This window comes from Lepidochelys olivacea, assembly GCF_965140295.1.
Source record: "Lepidochelys olivacea isolate rLepOli2 genome assembly, chromosome: 5".
NCBI lineage: Eukaryota > Metazoa > Chordata > Testudines > Cheloniidae > Lepidochelys > Lepidochelys olivacea.
In genome coordinates, this window is record NC_140415.1 from 20,690,865 (window position 1) to 20,709,568 (window position 18,704).

The 18,704-nt window shown below is 40.1% G+C and overlaps 1 protein-coding gene across 4 annotated transcripts in view; it reads left to right on the top strand.

The window, feature by feature from the left end:
• WDR7 (WD repeat domain 7) overlaps positions 1 to 18,704 on the top strand; it is a 385,156-nt gene that overhangs the window by 237,383 nt on the left and 129,069 nt on the right. For all 4 annotated transcript variants that reach the window (XM_084629121.1, XM_084629122.1, XM_084629120.1 and 1 more), the window contains one exon: positions 4,700 to 4,921. In XM_084629121.1, coding sequence (XP_084485247.1) covers positions 4,700 to 4,921 — 222 coding nt within the window. The remainder of the gene's footprint in view (positions 1 to 4,699; positions 4,922 to 18,704) is intronic.

Here is an 18,704-nt window from a genome sequence, read left to right on the forward strand (position 1 = left end):
AGTTTTCAAAGATAATGTCATTGGTTGTTGCTATTAATCTCTGCTTTTGCCACATTGTGTTGCATATGCTTTTCTTAACAGAAAAGAGGGTGAAAGATGGGGAGAGTGTGATAATGGCAAACAAGGGAGGATATTTTTATTTGTTTTGAGTGAAATACTCTTGAATGAAAGATACATGCCCTGAGAATATTCTCACTGAAAGTTGTTCTCTATGGGCAGTGCTTTCCAAATCTAAATTACCATGTTCGGTGTTTAATGGTAGATGCTATAGAAGTTGCTGAGATAGATACAAGAATTGAAAGTAGGGTTTGTTTTTTGGTTAAGGTACTGGATTGAGATTAGAGTTCTAGTCCTGGTTCTCCCCTTACTACTATGATCTTGGGCAAGTCATTTAATCATGCTGTGCCTCAAATCTCCATCTGCAACGAATTTGCATGTCATCCTTGCGCAGGGACCATTATAATCTTCTCTGTATCATTCCAGTTCTAGTATATGTGCTGCCAAAGCATGAGTATTAGAGTCCTTTTCTCCCACCCTTTGTCTTTCCTGTCTATTTAAACATTGATCATGTAATGGGTTCTCCACTGGCGCACCCCCTGCACCCACACAGTGCCCCATTTGTTTAATTAATTTGCTGCGTTGAACAAACTCATTAAATCTGTTTATTTCTTGTTTTGTTTGATAGAAAGTCTTGTATATGTGCATTATACATAATCACGCTTGAAATGTGTCTCAAAAATGACAAGGTATGCCATGGAAAGCAGAGGCTGGAAGCTCGATGTTTGTTAGTTTTCTCCAATGAGGAATATTATGATATAGATGTTTATGGGTAATGATTAAATCTTACTGATTACATTCACATGTGTAGCATTCTACATAAAAGGCTAAAATATTCAAGTTTATAGTCCACCGTATTTTTATGTAACAGCTTTGTGTCATCTCATAGCACTTGATTGGGGCACAGCTGGAAAACATCCTGGATGGACTCAAACCAAAAGAGGCATCATCCACTCTGGGAAAACTACGTTAGCAACACATGTTCTTATGGGTTATCCTTACAGTAATACATTGTCCTGGCATCTACTTGTCTGAGAGTTTAATACCTAATACAATAACAGAGTACCATCAAGATGTTCCTAATAGCAGATATAAAGTATCTGGTAGTAGTCCATCTCTCATAAAACTGCCTTTAGCCTTAATTCAAATTCATTGATTCCTATTCCAGTTAAACCTGAAGAACTTAATATGTCTTTTAATCCTTTTATTGGAAGCTAAGATAAAATTAATTTTACCCTAGAACTCTGCAAAGCCAATTAACATGATCTTTAGAGTTATTTAGTAAAGTGCTTCAAACTGTTAAATTTATCCTGACCTCGTGGTTGCACTCTGACTGCTTTTTAAATGAAGTAATCAATATCTCACAGCCCTTTAAACAGTTTAACTTCTCAAATATTTTACTCATATTTTTGTTTGAACAGTTTAGAAAAATATTTACTCATATTAAGGTATCTGTAGAGACAATGGTTAACTACTGGCTTTGTTTTAGTATTAGAGATTTTATGCTTTGAAATATATTTTAATATGTGTTCATTTTGCTAAATCTGAGCAAATGAAGAAATCTGTCACTTCTATTTGTGTGTAATACAGTAAGTTTGTTATCTGTATGGCTTAAAATGTAGAACGTTTTCTCCTTTCACCAGTGTAGCTTCTTTTTTCCACATAAAGCTATTTGAGGTTATTAATTTTCTCTCTGTGATAGGGTGATCAACCGTCCTGTCAAGAAAATGGATCTCTGTGTCACCCTTTAGCATGATTAAATGGAGGCACGTTGCTGTGAGAAAATACCAAATTTTCATGAGACAAATGCAACTGTAGAAAGGACTTTTTTTATAGACATTTCATTTTAAAATCTCCCATTTGGCTGTCAGTTTATTTGTAGGAAATCATTACAATTAATTGTGTGTTCCTACTAATAATTCAAAGAAAGTAAGGGCAAAAACAAGTGCTCACTGAGATTTTTTTTCCCTTTGAAGGAGGAAAAAAAATACAGTGGTGAGAGAGAAGGAGCAATTTATGTTGGTACAATGAGTTGCTAATGAGACTGTCAGAACTACATTACCTCCACCCTGTTTTGGTCACAGCATTTACTGCTTTGTTAACAAAGAGTCAGAATCTTGCAATCTAGAGACTCTTGAGAAGTACAGTTGTAAGACTTGCTGAGATTTAAAATCCTATATGCTTCATATACAGGCCATGAGTGGCAGTGGCAGCTAGTGAGTCTATAAATCGTGAGATAAATGCATAATAGCCTACTTTTTAGAATATAATTAAAATATCTGGCAATAGGGCAATTGATAGTTTACCTTTAGCTTCAGAATTCTGGCATTATGGGCCAGGCACCTGTTAATGGATTACTTGTTAGTTTAGGGGTGAAACTTGACAGGTTTATTGGCCTTGGCTTATGTTTTTAAGGATATTGTTTTAAAAGACATCCTTCACGGTACAATAAAGGGTTAATGCAATATTATTGTAATCAAACAGAAGGAAGAACAACAAAGTGGGGGCAGGAATTCACCAAGTGCCTCTGTTGTTTAATTTCCTACTGGAAGCAGCACATGTGTTTTTTCTTTCTTTTCTTTTCTTTTCTTTTTTCTTTTTCTTTAAGCAGTGGCCATTGCAGAGGCTGAGCGGCTGGGGTCAATGCCTTGCCTATTGATCAGTATCCCTGCAGTCCCCTGCTCCAGCATCTGCTTCATTGGCTTCTTTCAGTGCCTGCTTCAGTACATTAGAATAGAAATCCATAACCAGAGCTGTGCTCATCCAAGCAGGGGAAGAAACTAAATTAAATGGTATAAAACAATCTTGGATCAGGAGTTTGTGCCAATTCATCTTGATCTAAGATGTCACACCGGGCTCTCTGTCTGAGCACCTGGGCTAGAGGCGGCCATAGTGAAAATAGATGGAGCCACGATCATTCATTTGTCAGCTAAGGAGCTCGGCAGCGGTTAGCAATTCCCTTCTGCAGAGGTCAGCTGACAGAACAATCAGTGCAACTGCAGAATAGAGCTTCCCTTTGAACTATTGTTATGGAGCATGCTTCTTGCTGGGCTGGGGGAGGGGAGCATGGTTTGCTTCGTGTTCCAAGTATGCTATATAAAACACATAAAGGATAATATATTTATATATCAAAATCTCAGGTACCATTTGTGTGTTGTATATCTTAATTATGTATATGTGAAATAAGTTATAAAAAATTAAAATGTTTAAGTATCACTTTGTTTGTTTATAGTCCATTTTCATCCTTCTTTCTGGGAAGGCAGTGACTATTGATTTTTTTCCCCCTTAGCATTGTTAAGATTTTAGATTCTCTCCCCCCCCCCCAATTGGTTGGCATATCACAGTCATAGCTACAGCATCATTACCTGAATTGGGGCTATATTCTAATAGAGATTCTTATACTTGTTTTATTTTTTAAGTAATATTTACTTTTCTATTAGTACAGTAGTATGAAATTCACTCGAAAAGCTAGACATACAGTAGACCCTCACTAATTCACACTTCATTATTCAAACCTAGTATTTTCTCACAGTATACCAGGTGGTCTCTTCCAACTTCTCAACAAAGATTTAATCCCAGAGTGCTGTGAGAGCTAAGACTTCATTACTTTTGCAAGATATATGCCAGTGAATTTGCTGGTGTAATTTGAGTTATTATTATAAGTGTATCTGAACTATAGTTGTCAAAATATATGAAGAAGGTACATTCTTTTGGGGGGCGTTAATTATGGTTGTGCGGTTACTCCCTAAATCACAAAATGTGGTAATCTGCAGTACTTGAGGGAAATAAAAAGGTTGTGTGCGATATATTGGATTATTAATAACTATATTTGAAATTTTGCAATGAGACTTTTCCCCTCGTTTTAGCAAGCACATTAGTTAATATTCTGTAATTAGCATCATGAGATCGAAAATTATTTGCACAGTGCCATGTACTGTTGCAGTGGGTTAAAAGTAATCCTCAAAAAAGAAGAGGATGGTCACTTAAATAACAGCTTTTTATAACATGAAAAATATATGTATTTTAAAAAGTCTATTTCGTAGACTGTTTCTGTGAAGATAACCTGTTTGTCTTAAAGCAGATTAATACTGATGTAAATAAGAATCAAGATCACAACTCACCGTCCAGAAAATACTGATTTCATAACTGCAGAATCTTAGAAGTCTTTCATTCTTTTTCAACAAACAAACCTGGAGAAACAATGAAATTAAAACAGTTTTTCCTATAAGAACATGCTACTTTTCTGTAGGTGGCACTGAAGACTGAGGAAGGGGCAAGTCGTACGTAAACTTTTAGCCTGGACTGGGGACTTTGAGAGACAAAATGGAACCAGGACCAATCACCTAAAAATTGTCTGGCTCCACATTTTCCTATAGGGGGAAGTAAGCATAGCAAACAAGTGCCTTGAGATTGAAAAGAGACCGGTTTTGTTTTCCCATTTGACCTTTGATATATATATATTTGATGTTTTCTGACAACTCTAAATAGCATTTTCCCAGCAGTATATGTTCAAGTAGCTGAAAAGAACAGTTTTGTTATAAATATGAAAAATTCTCCTAAATATATAAAATTTGATTGGCGTGGCCTTCCACTGCTAATATTGCTGACCAATCATCCTAATGCCCTTTATTTTACATTGCAGGTTGTCTATCTGGTCTCCCACAAATGAAAAAAATATCTACATCTTATGAAGAGAGACGGAAACAAGCCACTGCTATTGTCTTGCTCGGCGTGATTGGAGCAGAATTTGGAGCTGAAATTGAACCTCCAAAACTGTTGACGAGGCCACGCAGTTCCAGTCAAATTCCTGAGGGATTTGGTTTAACTAGTGGTGGATCAAACTATTCCTTGGCAAGACATACATGTAAGTATTCTATGTTGTGTCCTCCTTTGCTCTTTTAACCACATCATAACTATGCAGTAGTTTTTATTTCAATACTCCTTGTTCACTAATAATCTCATTTTCAAAGAGTAAGGAAAAGGAACCAATTTTGAGCACTTAGCTTCAAATTAGTATGTTGACTATCAGGAAATTATTTCTGAAATATGTAGCTGAGCAATATATGAACTTTATGAATATATGGTGGGATTTTCAAAAGCACCTGAGGGAGTTAGGTTCCCTTCCCATTAAAGTCAATTGAATTCTTTCAAGGTTGGACTTGTAATGGGAATTGGTTGCCTAACTCCCTTATGTGCTTTTAAAAATTCCACCTATCAACTAGATAGTGTAGATTTATAAGCACCCAAGAGTACATGTGTGCATACCACTGCTTCTGCTTTCCCCTCAAAAATATCTTTATGGCCTAGGAAAAAGTACTAAATTAGGAACCAGGAGACCATGAGTTCTGGTCCCATCTCTTCCACTGGATGGCCTTAATTCACAGTACTTCACAACTCTTTTTGAGCAAGGGCTGGCAAGTATAATTTACTTCCTTCCCCAATACTTTATGAATGAGAATCAGTTAAGTCACCCAGGATCCTATCTGGCAGAGCTGAAAATAGGACTTAAGTCTCTAATACGATAGAACAAAGAGTTTGACAAGGTTACTGAAAATGTGATGGCTTCAAAGGTCCAATAAGATCTGTGCTGTTACAGTATATTGAACCCTTCTGAACAGGATATGGCCCTGTTAGTACTGATGGACCTATCCTGATTGTGGACAGGAAACAAGCTTCTATGTTTATATTGCTGTCTTCAGCAGTCAGTGCCAGTAAATGATGTTTTGATGCTAACACTCGTGAGACCCTCATAGGAGCAAATGTAGCAGCACTACATTGGGTGCATTCACTTATCTTGGAAAGGTTTTGAGGCTGTGGTACCTCTGACAGAAACCTTATCTGGAGTCCAGAATGGCTTAATATTCTCAACCCTCTTCAACATCTATATTGGACTGCTCCTATAGATCATGAAGCACCATGGTACCACCAGCATGTGGATAATAAGAATAATTTATATTAATTATAATTAATAGAGCATGAAAATATATCTGTCCACTGCACAAGTGCAACATCTACACGATGATGACCCAATACCTGGAAAAAATAAGCAAATGGATTAAAAGCATTCTAGTGCTTTGACTTAAACGCAGTCCAGGAGAGAGATAAATGGTGATGGTAGGGAAAGGTGAAAACATTATACTGAGCTTGCCAGTGCTCTAACCTGCCATTGGTTCAGGATGTCAAAGTACAGTCAATCAACATGGCACACAGCCTCAAACTCATGCTAGATTCTCCATTGCTCCTGGATGTATGGTACAATTACAGTAATGCTTTTTTTGGTGAGTAATGCTTTTTTTTGGTTTTTAGCTATCTAGGAAATTGTCCTCACAGTGGGATTCTAGTTGCAATGATCCATGCATTTGTGACTTTCAGGCTGTATTACTGCAATGCTTTGCACCTAAAAATGAAAATGCTGACCCTGGAAAAGCTCCAGTCAATGCATAATGCAGTGTCCTGCCTACTTAAGAGCAGAGGTCACCAAGGCTTTGTTTACTGTAGCATGTCTGAAGATATGCTGTTTTCTCTTCATTTCTTAACCTCCTAGTTGTTCTCATTTACAGGGTAAAGTATCAGGTGCATACATGAGGTTAAACAGAGAAATCCTGTTTGTTAAGAAAAAAATGCTTTTTTTCTCCTCTAAAATTTAATTCTAATTTCTGCGTAGGTAGTTTTGCATCAGGGTTGTAAATGAGTCACTTTATTGAGCACTGTGAATTCTCCTAAGAGCCATGAAAATTATCATCTTATTTTAGTATCCAAAAGTCCATTGTTGTAGGTGCTCTACAAGTCAAACGTACACAAGGAAAAGCCACCTAGCTGGCTATTGAAAAGGGGAATGCCTGTTGAGAGAACACATGCACTCAGCAAAGTATAGTTAGTTAGTACCCATTACACCTCTGGTGTTTAGGGCATTGACGAAGCTGCTCTACTCCTGTCTGGTTTTGGCAAGTCTTTCAGTGGTTCCCCAGCTGTGGTTTTCAGCTCAGCTTCCACAGCTCTTCGCCATGTTGTTTTTGGGTGACCTCGTTTTCACTTGCCTTCTGGTGTCCATCTTAATGCTATTCTGATAATGGAATCAGTTTCTATCCGAAACACATGGCCAATCCATCTCCAATGCCTCCTGGTAATGATGGTGCTCATATCTTCTTAGCTGCACTGTATGAATAGGTCTTGGTTTGAGATTGTTCTGGGCCAAAAGATACAGAGGTTTTTTCTGAGGCAGGTTCTATGGAGTGAAGATGGTTTAGACATGTCCTGTTTTTTCATTCCCCAGCATTTGGCACTATAAAATAGTGTTGAAAGTACGCAGCTCTAAACTTAAGTTTGGTTTTGGTGTTATATTTTGATTTCCAGACTGTATTTAAGATCCTGAAGGTGTTCTGGCTTCTTGGATCCGGGCTTTTTGATTCTGTTCTGGATATCCTGGCTCTTCCACCATTCTGGCTGATGGTGCTGCCCAAGTATGTGAAGTTCTCACGAATGTAGAAACAGTAATGAACGTACTGGTGATGGTGAGGCAATATTAAGGGTCATGATATCATCTTTTTGCAGGTGATTTTCAGTGTGATTTGCTGGCTATGTGTGTTGAGTTGGTTTGTTTTTTCTTGTATATGGTGTTGCGTTGCAGAAATAGTTTCTTGACACACTAAATGATTGTTTCTTGGAGCAGCTAGTCCTGGAACTCACAAAAGGACAGGCAATTCTTGATGTAGTCCTAAGTGGTGAATATAGTTGGACCGCTTGGTAATAGTGACCATAATATAATTAAATTTAACATCCCTGTGATGGGGAAAACACCATAGCAACCCAACATTGTAGCATTTAATTTCAGAAAGGGGGACTACGCAAAAATGAGGAAAGTAGTTAAGCAGAAATTAAAGGGTACAGCACCAAAAGTGAAATCCTTCCAAGCAGCATGGAAATTTTTAAAGACACCATAATAGAGGCTCAACTTAAATGTATACCCCAAATTAAAAAATATAGTAAGAGAACCAAAAAAGTGCCACTGTGGCTAAACAACAAAGTAAAAGAAGCAGTGAGAAACAAAAAGGCATCCTTTAAAAAGTGGAAGTTAAATCCTAGTGAGGAAAATAGAAAGGAGCATAAAATCTGGTAAATTAAGTGTAAAAATATAATTCAGAAGGCCAAAAAAGAGTTTGAAGAAGAACTAGCCAGAGACTCAAAAAATAATAGCAATTTTTTTAAGTACATCAGAAGCAGGAAGCCTGCTAAACATCCAGTGGTGCCACTGGACGATCGAGCTGCTAAAGGAGCACTCAAGGACGATAAGGCCATTGCAGAGAAACTAAATGAATTCTTTGCATCAGTCTTCACGGCTGAGGATTTGAAGGAGAATCCCAAACCTGAGCCATTCTTTTTAGGTGACAAATCTGAGGAACTGTCCCATATTGAGCTGTCATTAGCGGAGATTTTGGAACAAACGGATAAACTAAACAGTAATAAATCACCAGGACCAGATGGTATTCACCCAAGAGTTCTGGAGGAACTCAAATGTGAAATTGCAGAACTACTAACTGTAGTTTCTAACCTATCGTTTAAATCAGCTTCTGTACCAAATGACTGGAGGATAGCTAATGTGATGCCAATTTTTAAAAAGGGCTCTAGAGTTGATCCTGGCAATTACAGGCTAACTTCAGTACCAGGCAAACTGGTTGAAAGTATAGTAAAGAACAAAATTGTCAGACACATAGATGAATATATTTTGTTGGAGAAGAGTCAACATGCTTTTTGGTGAGGCATGATTTCCCTTTACAATCTACTAGAATTGTTTGAGGCGGTCAACAGGCATGTGGACAAGGGTGATCCAGTGCATATAGTATACTTAAGTTTTCAGAAAGCCTGTGACAAGGTCCCTCACTAAAAGGCTCTTAAGCAAAGTAAGCTGTCATGGGGTAAGAGGGAAGGTCCTCTCATGAATTGGTAACTGGTTAAAAGACAGGAAACAAAGGGTAGGAATAAATGGTCAGTTTTCAGAATGGAGAGAGGTAAATAGTGGTGTCCCTCAGGGGTCTATACTTGGCCCAGTTCTATTCAATATATTCATAAATGATCTAGAAAAAGGGGTAAACAGTGAGGTGGCAAAATTTGCAGATGACACAAAACTACTCAAGATAGCTAAGTCCCAAGCAGACTGCGAAGAGCTACAAAAGGATTTCACAAAACTGGGTGACTGGGTGACAAAATGGCAGATGAAATTCAGTGTTGATAAATACAAAGTAATGCACATTGGAAAACATAATTCCAACTATACATATAAAATGATGGATTCTAAATTAGCTATTACCAGTCAAGAAAGATATCTTGGAGTCATTGTGGATAGTTCTCTGAAAACATCCACTCAATATGCAGCGATATTCAAAAAAGTGAACAGAATGTTGGGAACCATTAGGAAAGGGATAGATAATAGGACAGAAAATATCATATTGCCTCTACATAAATTCATGGTATGCACACATCTTGAATACTGTGTGGAGGTGTGATCGTCCCATCTCCAAAAAGATATATTGGAATTGGAAAAGATTCAGAAAAGGGTAACAAAAATAATTAGGGGTATGGAACAGCTTCCATAAGAGGAGAGATTAATAAGACTCAGACTTTTCAGCTTGGAAAAGAGACAGCTAAGGGGGGATATGGTAGAGGTCTATAAAATCATGATTGGTGTGGAGAAAGTAAATAAGGAAGTGTTATTTACTCCTTCTCATAACACAAGAACTAGGGGTCACCCAATGAAATTAATAGGGAGCAGATTTAAAACAAACAAAAGGAAGTATTTTTTCACACAACGCACAGTCAACTTGCTAGAGGATGTTGTGAAGGCCAAGACTATAACAGGATTCAAAAAAGAACTAGATATACTCATGGAGGAAAGGTCCATCAATGACTGTTAGCCAGGAAGGGCAGGGATGGTATCCCTCGCCTCTGTTTGCCAGAAGCTGGGAATGAGCGACAGGGGATGGATCACTTGATGATTACCTGCTCTGTTCATTTCCTCTGGGGCACCTGGCATTGGCCACTGTTGGAAGACAGGATACTGGGCTAGATGGAGTGTTGGTCTGACCCAGTATGGCCGTTTGTACGTTCTTATGGGTATACAAAAGGAGAGCGAGATCATCTGCGAAGTCCAGGTCTTCAAGAGATGAGAAGGGTGTCCATCTGATGCCCCTTGGCATGTCTTCTTTTGTACGCTTCATTACCCAGTCGATGGAAATGTTGAAGAGAGTTGCAGACATAACACACCCCTAACATACTCCTGTTTTGACTTCAAAACTGAGCTCATAGCAAAGTATAGAAACATGAAAAACTTGGAAGATTTTCTGTTGGTCATGCTGCAGTTATAAATCAAACCCTATTTTTAAGAACTCCCTCGTTCTTGAACAAAAATTATTAGGGGACTGGAACACATGACTTATGAGTGGAGGCTGAGGGAACTGGGATTGTTTAGTCTGTGGAAAAGAAGAATGAGGGGGGATTTGATAGCTGCTTTCAGCTATTTGAAAGGGGGTTCCAAAGAGGATGGATCTAAACTGTTCTCAGTGGTGGCAGATGACAGAACGAGGAGTAATGGTCTCAAGTTGCTGTGGGGAAAGTTTAGGTTGGATATTAGGAAAAACTTTTTCACTAGAAGGGTGGTGAAGCACTGGAATGGGTTACCTAGGGAGGTGGTGGAATCTCCTTCCTTTGAAGTTTTTAAGATCAGTCTTGACGAAGCCCTGGCTGGGATGATTTAGTTGGAGATTGGTCCTGCTTTGAGCAGAGGGTTGGCCTAGATGACCTCCCGAGCTCCCTTCCAACCCTGATATTCTCTGATTCTATGATTCCTTGAAATGACGTCTACACATTCTCACTTGTGGAATGCAGCCTCTCCAGCACTTTTAAGTTTCAGGAACCTTTTAGAAAAGCAATATGTAAGTGCCCTCTCACAGCCCCCAGTGTTCAAAGCTGAGATTATAAGGTCATGTATGCCCCAGCTGTCTCATTTCTTTCATTTTCATGGCTACCTGCTTGCTGCATTAATAAAAACAGATTTTATCACAAAAAATAACAACAAACAAACAAAAAACCCCTCCAATTTAACTTTTGGTTTAGATAGGTAATTTATGATACTTTCTGCAATTGCTGCATAGTTTAGATTCCCGGGCCATCTCCATCTTGGTTCTGAGACATTAGGTCTACTTGAACAGACCTGGGAAAAAGATTTAAATGGAGTGGTTAATAGTACTGAACTGTAATGATGCTGGGTCTGGTGGGACCCAACTGAGAGTATCAGTTCAGGACAAATTGCTTCAAGCAGGACAGTTACAGCCCAAGGCTGGGGTTTTTCCACCTCTAAGGCAAACTAAACCAGCCAGACAGAGAGGACTTTGGTTTTATCCCACTGGTTAACCACAAGTCACACAAGCCATTCCCTTAGATACTCCAGTTTCCCAGTATCACCACCAGTGCCACTCATGGGGACAAATGGTTATGAAAACCAATGCCCTAGTAAAAGAAAAAAGGTTCTCTTGATCCCAAAGGACCGAGCCCCAGACCCAGGTCAATTTACAAATCAGATCTTACCCACAAATCACGCTGTTGCCAATCCTTTAGAATCTAAAATCTAAAGGTTTATTCATAAAAGGAAAAAGATATAGATGATAGCTAGAATTGGTTAAATGGAATCAATTACATACAGTAATGGCAAAGTTCTTGGTTCAGGCTTGCTGCAGTGATAGAATAAACTGCAGGTTCAAATCAAGTCTCTGGAGTACATCCACAGCTGGGGTGGGTCTTTCAGTCCTTGGTTCAAGGCTTCAGCATAGCAAAGTCCCTCCAGAGGTAAGAAGCAGGACTGAAGACAAGATGGAGGAGCTGCAGCATCTTTTTATATTCTTTTGCCATGTGGTCTCTGCTTTCTTTATTCCAAAGACAAGCTGTCCATCACATGGCATGGAAAAACCTCACATTTCTGTCCATTGGCATGTCCCTGCATACCTTGCTAAGTCACAAGGCGTGTCTGCCTTCTCTCAGTGGGTCAGTTGTGTAGCTGATGGTCCTTAATGGGCCACCAAGCAGGCTAGGCAGAGCTGACACCAACTTGTTTGGGGTGTCACCCAGAAGCATAGCATAAGTTTGAAATACAGACAGTACAGAGCCAATATTCATAACTTAACCGCAACAATGATTCACAAGTATAGACAGCATAATCATAACCAGCAAACCATAACCTTGTCTGAGACACCTTATTTGACCCACTTTAGACAAGATTTGGTGCCACTACAGGACCTTGTTTGCAACCATGTTCTATATGGTCCCAATTCAAGTCAATAACATGACATGAGCCTTCCTGGAAATGATCCCATGATAATTGTTCAGCATGCTGAGCTGTTACACATTGATCCCAAAAGTCATGCTCACCTCCAGCTCTAGACTTTCCTCATGATAAGACTGAGACTGTTACCCTTAGGTTCATCCCTTGTTTCATTTGTGTGCAGGGACAAAGTAGGCCTTAATTGATTTCAGAAACCCCTAAAGTGGGAAAAGAATCTTTCAGACACGAGGCTGGCGCCATTTATCAGGCTCTAAGTAGGTAGAACACTCTGTCTTCTGTAATACTAGTTTTCCTGAAGAAGACATTAAGTATTAGCAGGAGGCATAATTGGTCTTTGCTGGGTTTCACAAGCCAGGAGCACCATGGTTCCATTTCACAGATTGTAGCTCTAATATTTTCCAGGGCTTCTTTAACTTCATCCAGTTTGATAGAGTCAAACCCTGGAAGGGATGTTGGGTTTGACAAGATGGCCTGGTCAGAAATGGCATTTTCTTTCTTTAAGATCAACCTTGTATGTATAAAACTATCAGCAAAGTACTCTGAGCACTCTTTATCTGTGAATCATGGTGATCTTCTTGGTTGGTGTGAGTGTGCAGATTGTAGCCAAGACACTAGTGATAGAGGACATCAGGTGATTTTCTAAGCTACAGAGTCTTTTGCTTTTCCTGTTGATACATCATGTCTGCATCTCCCCTTGTGGTGAACATAGGCAGTTTCAGGAATTGAGATGGCAGAGTTCTTGGAGAATATCACTAAGAAAAGAGTCATAATCTAAAGGATACATTGGAGAACAAGGAGAAGGGGGAAGGTGACCCGTCAATAAAGTATTTGGCTGATGCCATCCACTACACTTGCTGTCCTTAAAAGGGCAGATTGTTAGTACCTGTTCTGACACAGTTTTCAATATTTCTTCACACTTAACTCCCATTTTGGTGGTTGTATTTGTGACCAGTGACACACCTAAGGGCTCCAGGGTTGTTTTCTGTGTTCTATGCAACAAAGAAGCTGGAAAGACTGACTTTGTTCTAGGTCAGAAAGGTGATCTTGGGTACATTGGGAATCTGTGTAAACAATTCATGTTATCATAGCCTAATATCAATTCCAGTTTGTGGACCTGTGACTTCCTTTTTTTAATCATTTTCTTGAGAAGCAGAAGAAGATGCCAAAAATATTGCCATTGAGGGTTTCTAGGTATGTCCTCTGTGCTCCACATGATTCATCAGAGAAGTTTGCAAGCGTTGTGGTATTTGGCATCATTCTAGGCAGCTGGTATTGGTTTATGTCCACAACCTCTTCTGATATTTTTTTATATCAAGGGTTTATTAGCAGCAGAATGAAAGCTTAGGAGAAGATGAAATGATAGGTCCTTGATCCTAGGGTCTGGTTGAGCTGGATTTTGCATAGGACCTCAGTTTGGACGGGTAAGATGGCCCTGTTTAATTATTAGAGTCATAGAATCATAGAATATCAGGGTTGGAAGGGACCTCAGGAGGTCATTTAGTCCAACCCCCTGCTCAAAAGCAGGACCAATCCCCAATTAAATCATCCCAGCCAGGGCTTTGTCAAGCCTGACCTTAAAAACTTCAAAGGAAGGAGATTCCACCACCTCCCTAGGTAACGCATTCCAGTGTTTCACCACTCTCCTAGTGAAAAAGTTTTTCCTAATATCCAACCTAAATCTCCCCCACTGCAACTTGAGACCATTACTCCTTGTCCTGTCCTCTTCTACCACTGAGAATAGTCTAGAACCATCCTCTCTAGAACCACCTCTCAGGTAGTTGAAAGCAGCTATCAAATCCCCCCTCATTCTTCTCTTCTGCAGACTAAACAATCCCAGCTCCCTCAGACTCTCCTCATAAGTCATGTGTTCTAGACCCCTAATCATTTTTGTTGCCCTTCGCTGGACTCTTTCCAATTTATCCACATCCTTCTTGTAGTGTGGGGCCCAAAACTGGACACAGTACTCCAGATGAGGCCTCACCAATGTCGAATAGAGGGGGACGATCACGTCCCTCGATCTGCTCGCTATGCCCCTACTTATACATCCCAAAATGCCATTGGCCTTCTTGGCAACAAGGGCACACTACTGACTCATATCCAGCTTCTCATCCACTGTCACCCCTAGGTCCTTTTCCACAGAACTGCTGCCTAGCCATTCGGTCCCTAGTCTGTAGCTGTGCATTGGGTTCTTCCGTCCTAAGTGCAGGACCCTGCACTTATCCTTATTGAACCTCATCAGATTTCTTTTGGCCCAATCCTCCAATTTGTCTAGGTCCCTCTGTATCCTATCCCTACCATCCAGCGTATCTATCTCTCCTCCCAGTTTAGTGTCATCTGCAAACTTTCTGAGGGTGCAATCCACACCATCCTCCAGATCATTTATGAATATATTGAACAAAACCGGCCCCAGGACCGACCCCTGGGGCACTCCACTTGACACCGGCTGCCAACTAGACATGGAGCCATTGATCACTACCCGTTGAGCCCGACAATCTAGCCAACTTTCTACCCACCTTATAGTCCATTCATCCAGCCCATACTTCTTTAACTTGCTGACAAGAACACTGTGGGAGACCGTGTCAAAAGCTTTGCTAAAGTCAAGAAACAATACATCCACTGCTTTCCCTTCATCCACAGACCCAGTAATCTCATCATAGAAGGCGATTAGATTAGTCAGGCATGACCTTCCCTTGGTGAATCCATGCTGACTGTTCCTGATCACTTTCCTCTCATGTAAGTGCTTCAGGATTGATTCTTTGAGGACCTGCTCCATGATTTTTCCAGGGACTGAGGTGAGGCTGACTGGCCTGTAGTTCCCAGGATCCTCCTTCTTCCCTTTTTTAAAGATTGGCACTACATTAGCCTTTTTCCAGTCATCCGGGACTTTCCCCGTTCGCCACGAGTTTTCAAAGATAATGGCCAATGGCTCTGCAATCACAGCTGCCAATTCCTTTAGCGCTCTCAGATGCAACTCGTCCGGCTCTCTGGACTTATGCACGTCCAGCTTTTCTAAATAGTCCCTAACCACCTCTTTCTCCACAGAGGGCTGGCCATCTATTCCCCATGTTGTGATGCCCAGCGCAGCAGTCTGGGAGCTGACCTTGTTAGTGAGGACAGAGGCAAAAAAAGCATTGAGTACATTAGCGTTTTCCACATCCTCTGTCACTAGGTTGCCTCCCTCATTCAGTAAGGGGCCCACACTTTCCTTGGCTTTCTTCTTGTTGCCAACATACCTGAAGAAACCCTTCTTGTTACTCTTAACATCTCTCGCTAGCTGCAGCTCCAGGTGCGATTTGTCCCTCCTGATTTCATTCCTACATGCCCGAGCAATATTTTTATACTCTTGCCTGGTCATATGTCCAACCTTCCACTTCTTGTAAGCTTCTTTTTTATGTTTAAGATCCGCTAGGATTTCACCGTTAAGCCAAGCTGGTCGCCTGCCATATTTACTATTCTTTCGACACATCGGGATGGTTTGTCCCTGTAACCTCAACAGGGATTCCTTGAAATACAGCCAGCTCAGCTGGGAAGTCAGTTGGGAAGGGGTCCTGGGATGCCTACAAAGAGCTGTGAGAACTTAATTGGGAGAGGGGGAGTTGGAAGAAGTCAGTTGGCTCCTCTGGCAGGCCCTGGAGAAGCGTAACTTCCAAACAGATAGCCTGGAGGATAATTGAGGAGGGTTGCAGGAGCAAGGCTGGTTCCTGTGACTAGTCCTAGAAGAATTAAGATTCCTAGAGAGAAAAAGCTTTGACAATCAGTGATCTGTAGGAGACCGGGAAAGAACTGAGCCCAGGAGGGATGGAAGACCCTTTTGTTTGGATTACACTTGGGACTGTTTTCTAAGTTTGTTCCCAGCACTAAACACGTGCTCCCTCTTTAGAGATTACTACCTTGGAGATTTTCCCCATGAGTGGGGGAGGGAAGCAGGAACTGAGGCAGGGTGAATAGTGCCACAGAGGGGCAGAAGGGGGAGCAGCAGAGGCCAACCCTATCACAGCATGGCTAATCTATATATTTTGTATATCATGGTGTATTTCTAGAGAAGTTATATATTGTGAATTTTTCAAAGATAAAGGAATGAGAAAAACAATTTGTAGCCAAAATATACAATTTAACATACACCCCTTATATTCAGAATAGCACATTAAAAAGTAATTAATTTATTTTGGCAAACTGTTAACTTAATGTTGTAGGTTCTTTTAAAATTATATAAAATTCATATATATCATGCTATATTGTATTTTAGAAAATATCTATTAATTGTGATATTTCCAGTCTGTGAGGATGGAATTCTTTAGAAATTCACACAGTGACCTTGCCTGACATCTCACATTAATCTGTGTTGACCTTACAAATGGTTCATGAGATATTTAATTATAAAATGCCGCCCAAAGAATTTCTCATTACAGATTCACCACATCACACCTAAACTGCAGCTAATGCTATGTTTATAAAGTTAATGGGCTGATAAATCTGGATGACTGTCCTGAATATGAAAATACTCTGCTCCATTGTTAATGTAGTATATTTTTCAAAGCACTGCTAGAAATATAGTTATTAATGATAAGTGTTTTGCACTTTAACTCAGTCAGTGTCATGAATGACAACATATTTGAGGTTTTTGAGATTTTTTTGTTTCTTTTTTGCAGATTATCTACTATCTTTCAAAGAATAACTTTGGGTTTCCCTTGCTACCTGACAGTCATTCCAGCTATTATTTTATGCTGGCCCTCAACACTTCTAAGCTACTCCTGAATGGAGGTCCTAGTTTATAAACATCTTGGGGCTACCATTTTCCTTTTTACACTTCTCAACCTCTAACAGCAGCTGACTCTGTTTTCTGGCCAGGAAACTGAGCAAGTGAAAATTTCGGCAGGACACTGTGTGTGTGTGTGTGCGCGCATGTGCATACATGTGCAATAAAAAAACAAAACACATTAAAAGAATGTTAAGCATACAAAATCAAACACTCCAAACCTTAGGAAAGGCCAGTGTTTGAGGTTGCCCATGAAACTTTAATTTGGTTCCCTTCTGCATTTACATAATGGTACAGTCTTTAATTACAAAATCATATACTATTTTTTTCCGTAGTACTGTTTCCTCATTCAGTGCACGGTATATATTGTGCTCAGCAACTGGATAGTTATGTAATATTTTATTTTATTTTCATCATTCAGCATGTTGCCCCATCTCTCATGTACTGCACACCCTTCTGACCCTGCTAGGAATTTTCTCATCAATGCACACCACAGTAGTACAGTATCTGAGTGCTTCACAACATTAATGAATTGATCTTTATAACATCCTCTCAGGTCAGGTGGTATTATCATCCTCATTTTACAGATGAGGAAGGGAGGTACACACATATTAAGGTACAAAGTATCCACTAATTTTTGGATGCCCAGTGTGAGATACTTAGGGCCTGATGTTTCATAGTATTTAGCACCTCATACCTTCAAAGCACAGCTCACTTACAGCACTTCTGCAAATCAGACCCCAAGTGTTAAGTAGGGATGAAAATAAGGATTACCCACTTAAGGTACGTCTACACTGAAGGCTTGCTGTGTGTTGGTATGCGTGCTGTTGCCCAATCTCCCCCTTGCCATCAACACACAAAACCATTAAATGTATGTGTAATTTGAACCTGAACTCACCTGTCCAGCTGGGGCTATGAGGTAAGTGGTGACATGAGAAAAGTTTGGTTTAAGTGACTTGCCCAGCATCACATGGGAACTCTATGGTAGAGGCAAGAATAGAATCCAGTTCTCCAGGACAGCATTCAGCAGCTTTAACCATAAGGCCATTCTTCCTCTTCCTGCAGTCCCCTGTCTCATTCACTGCACACACTTCAACTACTGCAACAAATGAGGTGGGGGGGGGGTCCTACAGACAGCAGCCTGAAACACTATACAACCCTAATTGTTTCCCTATGCGCTGCCAATCCTGTGGAAAAGATAGTACATGACTTTGTAATTAGACTGCGTCATAATGTAAATCTGCACAGAGGCTAAATTAAGATCGCAAAGACACACATTTTGCCAGTTTCACATTTGCTACTTGTGGGTTTCGCAGATACTTGCTAACAACAAAAAATATTAAGACTGGGAATCCAGCGTTCCAGGTTTTGGAGAGAAATGTGGTCTAGTCGCTACAGACACTTCTACCCTTACCACACCTCCCTCAGCCTGACCCCTTCTATACATGTCCCCTCCATCCTGTCCATGTCTCTTGCCTCCCACACCTTCACCTCATCTCTCTGCATTCCAGTAAGGCCACTTGCTTCTCCTCCAAGTTGCCTGGGCACCAGAAGTAGGGACAT